Here is a 14,045-nt window from a genome sequence, read left to right on the forward strand (position 1 = left end):
CCCCCCTCCCAATTTGGGAGAATTACAGATTTTGGAAATATCCTTCCTTGTATATCCCTACCATCTCTTTATCAAGAGAAAGTGTGTTTACGTATCAATTTGTATAAGAACATCAGCCTCCTGATGTTTTACTATTGCATTCTGTTGTTATAAATGTTGCAATTCATTCCTTAAGAGAGCAAAAATGTTTTTGATTTTTCTGCAGGGTATTGAAAACATAAAAAATGAAATTGAAGATGCAACTGAGCCATTGATAGACCCTGTTTACGGTCATGGAAGGTAAGCTGCAATATATGGTAGCTACCACTTAGATTAGTGGACTAATTTTTTATGTTTCTGTTACTGATTGTTCTTTTAGGAAATTATTGACATTATGACAAAGATTCGATTATAACTTTGTAATAGCTAAAAGCAACACTTAACATAGCATGCCTTTTTCACCGCATACTCCATTTAGTGCATCAGTTCTGAGGAAATGCTTTGTTATTGATGAATTTTCAGAGGAATAATTCTCAAATTTAGGGCTACATTTCTATATCAAGTTGTTGATTGATGGAGTGGAGATCACATTAGCATTGCTGAATTACAAATATACGCTAATTAAAGGAATACAATTAGAGAATATCTGCTTAGCTGTCCAGGTAATACAATACTTTTCTCATTGGTTAGAGATAGCCGCTTTTTCAGGAATAAATTGTATGTCCCTTTTAATAGGCTATTTCTTTCTGTTATATAGCCAAAGTTTGATTAACCTGCTGTTGACGGGGCATGCTGTTTCTAATGTGTGGGACGGAGACAGAGAATGTTCAGGAATGAGTAAGTTGATTCTAGTTTATGCTTGTTCATAATTTTTACGTTTTATGAGATGCTGACCTACAGATTAGGAATATGCTCTATTTCTGTTTTGATAGACTTCTTGTTTACTGTCCTTTGATTTAAGCAGACCTCAAATGGAAATAATACATACTTCCACAAAATCTCTGATGTTAACATTAGCTGACAATCCAGGATTCACTGAAGGTTGAAATTATAAGGTACCTGATGACCTGGATGATGGAAGGGAGTGCAGTCTCTGCAGGTTAGGAAGGTTGGTCAATACACTGGAGACAGGACCACTATTCAGAGCAGCTGCATCAGGCTAGAGAAATGGACTGACAGGAACCTCATGAATTTCACCAAAATCCTGCATCTGGGATGGAATAAGCCCATGCAACAGCAGAGGGCAGCACTGACTGGCTAGGAAGCAGTTAACCATAGAAAAGGACCTGAGGTCCTTGTGGGCAGTGAGTTGCACGAGTCATCAGTGTGCCCTTCTGGCAAAGAGGGCCATCTGCATCGTGGGCTACATTAGGAGGAGAATAGCCAGCAGTTGGAGGGAAGTGATGTTTCTTTCCCACTACATGGTGCTTTTGGGACCACATGTAGAATGGTGTGTCCACTTTTCATCTCCCCAGTACAGGAAAGACATTGACATAGTGGAGCAAGTCCAGTAGAGGGCCACCAAGATGATTAGCAGGCTTTTGTGTTGTTTGCATTTCATCTTACAAACAGAGAAGATGATCTGAAAGCAGGAACACTTTGAATTATGAAAGTGTTTTCACATCTTCTCTCCCACTGCTACAAAGTCCATCTCAGGCTCATCAGCATGTTTTTTATGGGAATTTTGCATCATCTAAGTAATCTCTGAAAATACTGACTTGAACTGAAGTTCAAGACAGATCCATGGAAGACCTGAATGGAAACGCTCCAGTTTGACAATGAACAAGTAGTATAATTTCCTTTGAGACTTTTTAGACTTCCACTGGATTATGATTCCATGCAGGCTGTACTTCAGCATCAGACTTATCAGAATGTCGTTTGGATATTGTATCTAACTCTTCTTATACCTATTTGGTAGACTTCTTACCAGGACATTTAGATTTGATTATTGCAGTCTATTATTGATGAGCCTATACTGACTGATTTTTGGTTTTTTGTTGGTTGGTTGGGGGTGGGTTGGTTGGTTGGTTGGTTTGTTTGTCCTTCCTTGTGCACGCAAATAGATTACTAATTTGTTTTGTGACCCCTTGGAGGTTAAAATCATCCTTTCTCCTTGGGTTTTCATTGTGGTGCTGGATACCAGGTGCCCACCAAAGCTGCTCTGTCACTCCCCCTCCTCAACTGAATAGGCACAGAGAAAATATAATAAAAGGGTCATGGGTCAAGATGAGGACAGGGAGATCACTCAGCAATTACCAATCCAATCAGAGTAGTGTAATGAGAAATAAAAACTAAATCTTAAAACACCTTCCCCCCACCCTTCCCTTCTTCACAGGTTCAACTTCACTCCAGATTTTCTCTACCTCCTCCCCCTGAGCAGTGCAGGGGGACAGGAAATGGGGGTTGTTGTCAGTTCATCACATGTTGTTTGTGCTGCTCCTTCCTCCTCAGGGAGAGGACTCCTCACATTCTTCCCCTGCTCCAGGGTGGAGTCCCTCCCACAGGAGACAGTTCTCCACAAACTTCTCCAACATGAGTCCTTGCACAGGGTGCAGTTCTTCAGGAACAGACTGCTCCAACATGGGTCCCCCACAGGGTCACAGGTCCTGCCAGCAAACTGCTCTGGTGTGGGCTACTCTCTCCACAGGGCCATAGGTCCTGCCAGGAGCCTGCTCCAACATGGGCTCTCCGTGGGGTCACAGCCTCCTTCGGTTGCAACCACTTGCTCTAGTGTGGGAGCCTCCATAGGTTGCAGGTGGATATCTGCTCCACCATTAACCTCCATGGGCTGCAGGGGGACAGCCTGCCCACCATGGTCTTCCTGTAGGCTGCAGGGAATCTCTGCTATGGCACCTGGAGCATCTCATCTCCTTCCTTCTTCACTGACCTTCGTGTCTGCAGAGTTGTTGCTCTCACTCCTCTCTCCTGGTTGCTGTCCCGCAGAGGTACCACCACCATCACTGATGGGGTCGGCCTTGGCCAGTGGTTGGTCCATCTTGGGGCTGGCTGGCATTGGCTCTGTTGAACATACGGGAAACTTCTAGCAGCTTCTCACAGAAGCCACCCCTGTAGCCCCCCCCTTACAAAAACCTTGCCACGCAAACCCAATACATTCCTCTAGCTTTTTTTGTTGGTTTTTTTAGGGTAAGTACCCTGTTTTTCCTTTTCTAGTCTCCTGACACTTCCTTTATCATTCATATGTTCAGTGATCGTTAATGGTTCAGGGACTTACTTTGTCTAGCTACTTAGTTGTTATATAACGAATTTCATTAGGATTTGCAAGATTGAACACGTCTGGCTTATGTACACTTTTTAGCCAATTTTGTTCTTTTTTTTACAGCTGAACAGCTGACACCATCATCTCATTGTTAATCATCTTCAGTATACAACATTATTTACCTTCTTGTGAATCAAAGCAAAGATAGCTTTGAATACTTGTGTTTTCTTTATATCATTTTCTTTTGTGTTTTATCAGTTGATTGCTAACCTGATTCATGCTGCTTGTATAGAACATTGTTGTCATTTACCACCACCCCCCTTCCTAACTCAAATTTGTTGTAATTAGCCTTTCTGGTTTTATCCATACGTTCTCTTCAGCATTTTTAATTTTCTCTGATTGATCGTGATCTAAAAATCAAAAAATCTGAATTGTTCTTTCAGTTTTCCTTTGCATTGGGCTAATTTGCTGTTCTGCAATTTAATGTAACTTTTTTGAAGCCCTGCAGTTCATTGCTTTGTTTGCCTTTCAGGTTATCTTTCTGGTAGACCTTATTCATTAGGTATCGAAGTTGGATTTTTTTTCTTTTCTGAGAGCACTGAACTTTCTTCTCACACAGTAATATTCACATTTAGGTTCTCAATTGATTCTGCCCTAAAAATCCAGAACCAGAGCTCCCATAGAAACATCTGTCTTTTAGGGGGAAGAGGAGGAGCAGAAAATAATCCTTAGTACATCTTAAGAATTTGGTATTATGTGTCCTGTTAGTTTTTCACCAGTCAAGTAATTGGAGTTAACTATTGTTGGGAGCCCTCCATTTTCTTCAAGTCCTTGGGATAATTATAGTCAAAACCAGGTTATTCACCGTCTTAAGTCTATAATCAGTATCTATTGCAAAGCGATTTGTGTAGTCTATCAAAAAGAAGGACAAAGAACAGCTTGTGCTGTTCACAACTTATTAGACAAGACGGAATTTTGGATACATTGTCACATTTCCTTTATCAATCCTTTTTGTCATCTTTTTTTTTCTCCTACAATCATTTCTCCTCTACTTTGGTTCTCTTTGGCTGTAGTCTTCAGCTTCCTTTCTGCCAACACTGAGTTTCTCATGTAGAAGGGTTGCAGATGTCCAAATAACAAGAACTGAATGTGTTTCCTGACTAGTTTCGAAGTTCGCTTTATGTATGTTTTTCTGGTTTGGTTACTGGTCGCCTTAAATTCCTCTGGTCAAGTGACTGCAAGTTGGAAGGTCTGACATTAGTATTGGATAGAGCTGATTGCCAGCGAGTGCTGCTTAATTTTTCCGTGTGTAAACATGATGGAAAGAGATTTCAGGTACTTCTGTGATTAGGTGTAATCCGTTGGTGAACCTCTGAAACTGAGGGGCAGGAAAAGTATCCCTGGGCATGGGGGAAGAGCGGTGCTAAAGAACTGCAGAAAGCTGTGGGTGTGGTGTGGTTCATGGCATATTCACAGGGGCAGCAATGAAGCAACAGTGAGAAGATTCAGCCACAATACAGGAACAGGAAAAATGCTAGATAGGTGGTGCTATTATTATAAGTAAACACATATACTACATTGAATTATTAGAATGGCGCTTGCCTTACATTTTTATTCAGAAGCTATGTAAAGTCACTTTACCTCTTGTTCAACTATTTAGATAAGCAATTTTTAATTAATAAGTAAATCTCTAAAATTATTTTAAAGCTATTTTAAAGTTAATGTCATTTTATTAGTGATAAAGAAAATACTGAATTACAGACTTGAGGAATTACCCGGTAGTTTGCAGATTATACTCAGAGCTCTAACTCTTACAGTATTGCATATTTTCCAAATAGGGCAGGAGTTATTAACTGGAATTGTTATTGGCCACCACTGGCACAAATACCAGTGAAATGATCCCTCTTCTTTGACTATTTACATATTCCCCTTTAAACCTTTCTTCATATTCCAATCTCTTCTCTTGACACAGTTATCCACAGTAGGAAGAGATGAGGAGGTAGATTTTTTCTTCTTTTTTTAAAGACTGTCGTTCTTAGGTAAAGTAGCAATTTAATATGAACACAAATAATGCTGTAAATGCTTTATCGGAGTAGTGCCACGGATTTGTGGTGTTGCATGGTGTCACTAGGTGGCGATATTCTGTTACGGTTGCTAACATCATTACATTTTAAAACCATCATTGGTTTGGGCCTTTTTTTTAAAGGCTCCGGTTTTCTCCATTTTTAGAAATATGAGTACTTTGCAAAAGTACTTTTTTTTTTTTTAAAAAAAAAAAAAAAAGGAGAAATTAACTTTCAGACGAGGCATCCATCTTCATTTACTTAGATGATTTTTCGTGTTATCAGATCTTTTCCAGGGGTGTGTGTTCTTTCCGTGGGGTGAGGATATTCACAAGGATGAACTTTGATGTAGGGCAGCTACTCTCCCTTTGTTTCCTTCTAAGTCACCTGACAATGATTTTTGCCTTTGGGTCTGTCTTCTCTGTTGACTAATTCTGAAGAAGGCATGGGTAGACCAGTGACTCCAGGTTAGTTAACCTGATAGCTTTCAGATACACTCTCCACGTAGTGTGGCTATCAGCTGGTTGGCATACTCAAACTCTGGAGCTACTGGGCCAGGATCCCAGCTCTCTCTAGTTATCAGTCAGAGTTCTCATCTAGTTATCTGTTAGGGGAACAAAATACTTAGTAATTTGGTTTTGTGTTTTTTCTGAATCATTTCTGAACAGTAAATATTATTTATATGTGACTTTGTTCTGTTCTAAGCATCAGCTCCTGAATCTGAAGTCTTTGATTAGCACTTTAATTTGATTTTAAATTGAACTTTAAATTGATTTTTATTAATGATTTTTTAAGAAACATATGTGATGTGTTAAAAATGTTTCTTTAATGTACTGTTGCTTACTTCTGCCATTTGTTTCCCTCCATTGCACATATAAACGTGCTATTTCTGAGCAATAGCTATTCCCTAGTTTGTAGGATCCTTCACTAGTCTTTTAATTGGGCTAGCTCTCTTCACCTCAGCTCAAAGAAAGTATGAATTGTCTCAGCGTATGTCAATTTGTAGCAACACAGCTATAAGTCAGTGAGGTAATGGGGTTCTGCAAAGTGTTATCTATGCACCCCCAAATGTTCTAATTCCAAGCAAATTTGAAGATAATCCTTAAAAGGGCGGTTTCAGATCAAAGAATTCTCTACTGCAAATAGAGCCTTTTAATATATATAGCTGACTCTAAGGAAGGAATTGTACTTCCTGGCCACAAAGGTAGTGAACAAGTTACTGGCTTTAAGATTTTTGGGTTTTGTTTGTTGAAGTTGTGGTTTGGTTTTGGTTTGGGGGTGGTGGGTTTGGTTTTGTTTAACAGTAGAGGAAAAAGGTAAAACATTACTATAATAACTGTTCTGCCCTATTGCAAAATTTAGAGAGGTAAACTTGAAGTCGTTGCAGGAAGCATGGCATACCGTGGCTAGTGCTGTGAGTTACAATGAAATGCAGAATTGATTTCTGGAAGTTAAGAATTCTTTTAAATTTAGAGCAGTTTCTTTCACTTGCTGTGGTCCTGAGGCTTTAGTGCATGGATAAAGATGTCATAGTTTTATGCTGTTGTACGTGAATAATCAATGTTAAAAAAATATAGTTGAGAATTAGTGTTTTAGAAGGAACTTTCAAATACAGAAGTCAGTGTTCAAATACAAAGTCAGTGTTCTCTGAAAAAAGGAAATACAGATCTTGTTAAATTGATCATGGCATATGTTCCCATGTTTATTTGCTGGATCAGGTATGCGCTGCTCTTTGTTTAGACAAAGTTTAGGGACCTAGCAGAGCTGTTTGAAGGAGACAGAACTTGTACTGTTGAGATGATGTATATGTAAGCCCAGAGCTTCTTAAAATCCTTATAATTATAACTAGTTTCTCAGCCTGAATATTGATGTGCTTTCTCATTCTTTATTAGAGAGCCTCAAATCAGGTTTTCTAAGTGCTCTTCCAATCAGTAGTACATAAATATTTCAGCTATTCCTGACAGCTGTGTGTGTTTGAGAGCTGTATGATACATTAAATGGAAGTCAGTGCAGTAAATCAAATCAAGTGAATGCTTTCTTTCCTACTAACAAAACTATTATTTGCAAAATTATGTTTTATTATTCAGAATGCAAAATGACTAAGATAAATATAGCCAGAGAAATCTTAAAAAAAAAAAAAAAAAAAAAAAAAAAGAAAAAATACATCTATATGGGTTTTTTTCGCCTTCAAGGTAGCTGTTTTTCTTAAATTTTTCTGAGATTAATTTTTGTGTAAGTTACAAGTACTTCATCTCCTAATAAATCCAGCAACTTTTGAAAAGAGGCTATCAACAGTAAACTTTAAGCCATCAATTTGGCTCTTCATATTTTACAGAGAGGGAAATTAGTAAAACTTCGTAGTTTTTTTATTATACCTTCATGATTTGCCATTGTTGCTAAAATCGCATCACTTTTAAAATTGTTGTTATTTGACCAATTTTGAAAGTAAGAAAAAATGGTTTAAAAGTGGTTTTGCAGATTTTTCTTGAACAAATTTTGTGTTTTGTTTTGAACAGAACTTCTTGGTATACATAAACAGGCAACAGTAGGCTTTTTGACATTGATGGAATCTCTGAGATATTGTAAGGTAAGCTGTTTTCTGCATCATTTAAAATTTTTCTTTCATTAAGGTGTTGTGGGCTTCTTTGACAGTATTACTGAAAGCTTCACTGTGTACAACTGGAGATATTAAAGAACTTTCAAAGTATGTTCAACTTCAAATTAAAACTGAGATTAATACTATATTAAAACAGATACAAAATTGTTAAATGTATCTTATTGAATAAATGTTGTTTGCTATTTAAAATAGAACTCTATTGCACCAATTTAATATAGCTGGTTAGGAGCTTATGTTTTTACTAAAATGATTTTTAATGCAAGTTATGCAAATAGTTATAAAACTGTCAAGTCCCAAAGTGGCTTGCTATTGTGAATGTTGCAGTTTTGTGGTTCACTTTTTACGCTATCACTGTCTTCCATTTAAAATAAATAGCCATAAGTAAGAATGGTAAAACTACTATTCAGCAAATGTATTCTGAATATAATACATTCAAGACCTAAAAGTTCCTTTATGTATTCACCTGTAAGCATCTGAAAGTAAAGTGCAACCTAGTCCATATTGTTTCTTCCCATTGTGACACTTAATTTCTTGATTTAAGATTTTTATTAGAGAAATTTTGTGCTTGACAAATACTACTTGTGAAACAGCATTAATACTCTTAATTTGAAAAGGCTTTTTGGTTGTTCTTTGCTTCCTTTTCAATCTCTATTGAAGTCCTTTAACGTAGCTCAAGGTTAAAGAGGATTATGTACTTTCCAGAATGTTGGTGTATTGACTGAAACTAACTGTCCCTTCATTTATTAAATAAGTTCCAATTCTGAATCGATTAATGCAAAACCAGCTAATAAGTCAAGTGGACTTCTACCTCATTTAGCATCCAATTATAGTGGTGTTAAGCATAGGAGTACTTACTTGTGTGCAGTGTTTGAAGCATGTCTCGAAGGTTGAAATAAGGAATATTGTTGATACCACGTTCTTACTGATGTTATTTCAATTAATTATAATAAGCTGTGTTGCTTTCCAAGTCAAACAGGAATCAGTGATCAAAATTAGAATCTAAGTATTTTACACTGTTTTGTCATTTTATCAAATGTTTTATAGTAGTTTTCAGAGCAGTTTAGACTTCACTAACTGAATTGTCATTAACTTGATCGCTAACTGGATGAGTTTTCTGGGTTTGCTTTGCACTTCTGATTCTGTTGTACTTTTTAAGGTTGGCTCCTATTTGAAATCTCCAAAATTTCCCATTTGGATACTCGGCAGTGAAACACACCTCACAGTCTTTTTTGCCAAGGTATGTTAGATGTGATTTTTGGTAACCTCAGGCAGATAAACACCACATAAATTCAAAGCTCAGATCTTGCTACAATGTGAGTTTCACGTGGCTTTAATGTAAAAAAGTAGTCACCAAATCTTTTAATTAAGCCTTCCCTTGAAGGCAGAGTTGGTCAAGTGGTTTAATGATGTCTCATAAATTTTAGTGAAGACTTTTGGCTCTAGCTTAATTTATTGGGCTGGGGGAAAGGTATGCTTTAGAGCACCATAATTGGAATAAATACTGTCTTAAATTTATATAGTGCAAGAGAGAGATAAGAAGGAAATTCTTATGTGTTGGTGCCTGTTAGTAGTTTGATCTTCCTGACAATACTTTCACAATTTTTAATCTATAACCATAGTTTTTTGTTCTAGATTAAAAATGGATATCAGGACTGTTATGATAATTCCTTATATTTATTCTATCAGATATGTACTGTAATCTGTAGAATATAGAAAATGCTTTTGAGATGAGGTCTCCATTTAAAATCTTAGACCAAATTTTATGAGGAGACAATTTCTATTTTTTTAGTTGAAGATTGTAAGTTGTTTCCCATACATTTTTTTTTTATTTCTGTAGAATACTTGTTTCTGATTAGAAGTATTTACTGAAATTTAATGGTACTTACTAGTATATTTATTAGTACTTATTAGGAATGAACTTTCCTGTACTTAATATCTTACAACGAATGAATGTTTTAGGAATAAACCTTGAAAATAAGTGTTATAAGATATGACAAAGTTAAAGTCTTAATTTCTTTAACTGTTGAATTTCCTTAAGGAAAACTTTGGCCTAATGTTTAAAAATAGGACACAAAAAAGTTAGATTTTTTTTTTTTCTTTTCTTACAAAACCAAACCAACCAACCCTCACAATACATTGGAAGTTTATGTGCAGAATTTCTTTACCTTTAAACTTAAATTTAAAAATAATTTAAATTAATTAGCCCATGTTGCACATCAAATATTTTTTTTGCAGATTCTGCTGCAAATGCTATACTAGAACTTCCCTGAATTCCTTGTGTCTGATAAATGCTCTTTCTTCCATACTCCATGGTAATAAAAAAAATCCTTATTCTCCTTTGGATGTTTTTCTGCCTTACTCTCTCCCCAAACAGGCTTTCCTAGAAGAGCCTTGTGATTTCAATTTTGAAATTTTATCCACAGTTTTTCTGAATTATACCACTGAAGTCAGTGCCTTGTCGTATAGATAGCAGTCTGGTGTAAATAGGCATAATCACTCTGTTGTACAAGTCAAGTGTACCTGTCCAGAATTTTATTACAGCTTCTAATGCTTTGTGTCTGTGATTAGAAATCTTATTTCTAATGCTAATTCTTTTAGGATGTTGAGGGCTGTGTGCTGGGTTTAAAGTAAATGGGCATCAGCATCTGGTGCCTCTAATATAGCTTGGTTCCTCTTTCTTCACTGAACTCCACTTAAGCTGTGGAAAGCTTCAGCTTGTGATTAGTATCGTAGGAACTAAAAAGCAGGAAAAGGAAGTAACATGGGCTTGGTAAAGAATTTCTCAGAAATTTCTTTGAGAAAAGAAGTAGGAGCTGAAGGTTTGTAAAAACTTCCAAGAGTCCTTGAATATGTGCTTTGCATGTCTGAGCTCACCCTTTCTAAAGTAAAGGTTGTTGAGCATTTCAGGAGGAGCAGAGATGTCAGCTACAGTGGAAATATGAATCGTGTCGGCAATCCGTTATTTTATCAGTTGAAGCTACATGCCGAAAACTACAGGAAGAAACTTGAATTCATTGCCAGTGGTTAGTCAGCAAGTTGTTAGTCATGTATGTAGTTGTCTAGATGGTGCTTGATACTGAGGATATAACTTGATATAGCTTGATGGTGAGTGATTACATGAGAAAGAAATCTTCAAAATGGAAAGAGGAAAATGGAGTGTCGAACCAAAAGCAGTGCAGATTAAGTTTGGAAAAAGACAAATACGGCTTTAATTCTTTCAAGCTGCATATGATTTACAGGAGCCTAAATAGAAGAGTATTAGGCAATTATTAAGCAGAATAGTGGTCACTTTCATCATTAGCTGAGTAATTGGGCATAGAAACCTAGGAAAAATCGATCTTCCTTGGTTACTATCACTATGGACAAGTAGTGTGGGGAAATTAGGGAATGGGACAGAATCTTCATTGCTGTCTCAGGGACTTTTCTTGAGAGTGGAGGTTCAACAAGCAAAAGGATTTACTGAAATTCTGCATACCACCCTACTCAAAGAAAGTTGGCTGCTGTTCTTTAGTACTCAGATGCTTCGTTCAGATTTTTACATTTGATGTGGAGTACAGCAATAAGCATTGGCTTTGTAACTGTGGAATGAAAGATCATCCACCTTGCTTTTCTGTCTTTGAATTAGATCCTATAGACATCTGTTGCTGTTTGCCAGACTATATTTGCATTACTCTAAATGTGGACCATTCTGATGTAGCTGTGACATTCAGAGAAATGTTTTTCAGTCATACTTTCTAAAATAAATAAATCTGTCCATAGTTGCCATTCTGAAACTTTCTACATTTTCAGTGGATTTTAATGAATGAGCAAAATACAGCACGGCATCTTTGGGCTAAAGATCACACTTACAGCTTGAAGTGAAAATAAAAAAATGAACTGAAGTGTGAAAGTGGGCTTAAGTTCTCTTGTAACTGCTTCTGTATCAAATAGTCTTAAACAGTGACAGCTGAGTCAATTCCTAGTTTTAACGAAAGTCTGGTGGGTCAGCAGTTTCCCCCATTATTAAAATAATACAGATTCTATTCTATCTGTGTGGTCTTCATCTCTACCTCTTGATTGTCAGAACTTATTTGATGTGTACAGAAATATTATTAGCCTCATTTTACTACAAGGAATTGGAGATAGAAATTATTTCAGAAATAATTTCTTCCTTAAAGCAGCAATTTTGATTGAAGCATGTTTTCTTGAAGAGAGATCAGTAGTTTTTTTCTTCCTGGTACTTAGCTGACCTATTGCCAGCCAAACAATTATTTACAGCTAGATATTTTGGAGACAACCATACAGACACAACAAGTTGAAATGCAGTGGTTAATTTCCTATACAAAACATGGAAGCATGAGAATACTTGTCACAATGTTTTGATGCAGTGGCACCCACTTCAGTGGAAGTGCTCTTTCTAGACCAAAGAAAACAGAATCTGGAAACAAATGAAATGAAGCATCACTTGCATCGTCCATATTTTCATTTCTAAGGTAGACTATATTGAGCAAAAATACTACAGCTTGTTATGCAGATGAGTATGTAATGAAGTAGGAAAGGAGATAAAAACATCTGTATTACCTGAGTAGTTAGTTCTTCAGAATTTTGATACTTACGTGTATAATAACAGAGGTGAAAAAACTTGTGTGAATAGTTGGGAAGGGGAGTAAGTGTTAGCAGGGAACCGTAATTAGTACCAGTATATTTTTGTCTTTTTCAATTACAACTGTGTGTGTATAAGGCCAGAAAGTTGTTTGATGCCCAGCAATCCAAATTTAACATTTACTGAAAAAATGTGAGTGGCTATTACTTGTAGTGGTCATGGACTCTGCATTTGCCACAAGGTACGTTTTCCCTGAAAAAGTGAGTATGTAGGTTCATCATAGGCACCTGAAGCCAAGCAGCCATCATTTCTGCCTCTCCCTGCCCTCCCTCCCTTTCATGGATAAGAAAACTTTCAGATGGCCTCAGGCCAACAAAAATAAACAATGAAGCTTTCATCTGACACACTAAGTATCCCTGCCTGTTCTGTCAGATGGTGCTAACACAAATAGACAGTATTGTAAATGTCCTCTAAAAATCAACTTCAAATTTACGGTCTTTTTTTAAATTATTTATTTATTGTAGGGAAAAGAGAGTGGGAAGTGGGGTAGCTCTAAATTACTCAATGTAGGGATAAGGCTGTGATGCTCTGGATCGAGTGCTATATGGTCAGTTCTTGGTTATTTTTATGATACTCGTGACGTAGGAAGTTATGACAAGCTGAAACTATTCAGAACTTTTAGGAATGTCAGTGTGGTCAAACACTATAAAAGAATATCAGGTTGAAATGTATAACAAGAAAATGTTTCAGTACAAACAATAGGAAAAACAACAGCAGGTTAATAGCTGCTTTCTGAATGCCATCTGCTGACATGCAAACCCACATAGTCTGGAAGTTTGAATTCAAGACTCTGAAAGTGAAGTGACAGCATGGAATGAGTGTCTGTCTGGTGACTTCAGGTTATTGAAACTGCCGGTGGGGACACTTCAGAGCTGTGTAAGTTTTTCAAAAATTCCCTTAGCCTGTTCCCAGGTCTTAGAGCACACAGGCTGCAACAGAATCGGCTATCCATTTTCAGTTACAGCATTGTAGCATATCTAGACTTGAAGAATCAGATGAGCAGAGGAAACTCCTAGCTGAGACATCTGAATAAGTTAGATTACTGCTTTTCAAGGAAAGTGTGCCTGTTTTACTGTGTTAGGACTGTACTTATGGTTTCAGATTACGTTTTTTTTATTTTTCTAACTTTGATCAGTGTAACCTGTTCTGCATATTCTCAGGGTCTTTTTTCAGCATCCTTGATCATATTGTCTCTCAGAAGAAAGAACGTTCACTTCTCTTCCTAAACAATCTTTTTGATCAAAGTTCAACAGAGGGACACCTGAGCAAACACTGACACTGCTATAGGAGATCCTGAATTTGGGTCAGTGGTGTTTACCAGAACTGGGCTAAGAGGGGGTTTTACTTGGTACAGCATTTAATCTCAGAACACCAACAGAGAATGTCAATGGCCATGAAAGAAAATAAGATGCATGTGTAAAAATTCAGCCATTACTAGTATGTGTTAACAACTCTGGTCTCTGCAAAAGTAACTTATGTATATCCAAATAAATTATACTTATTCTTTAACTTAGGAACTCTTCTACT

At 36.8% G+C, this 14,045-nt stretch overlaps 1 protein-coding gene across 1 annotated transcript in view; it reads left to right on the top strand.

Annotated features, from left to right (window-relative positions):
• Positions 1-14,045, top strand: part of MINDY3 (MINDY lysine 48 deubiquitinase 3) — a 60,855-nt gene that overhangs the window by 18,951 nt on the left and 27,859 nt on the right. Inside the window, exons 7-10 of the mRNA XM_082479893.1 lie at positions 206-279; positions 737-816; positions 7,776-7,846; positions 9,033-9,113. Coding sequence (XP_082336019.1) covers positions 206-279; positions 737-816; positions 7,776-7,846; positions 9,033-9,113 — 306 coding nt within the window. The remainder of the gene's footprint in view (positions 1-205; positions 280-736; positions 817-7,775; positions 7,847-9,032; positions 9,114-14,045) is intronic.

Source organism: Vanellus vanellus (assembly GCF_965231255.1).
Source record: "Vanellus vanellus genome assembly, chromosome: 2".
Lineage (NCBI taxonomy): Eukaryota > Metazoa > Chordata > Aves > Charadriiformes > Charadriidae > Vanellus > Vanellus vanellus.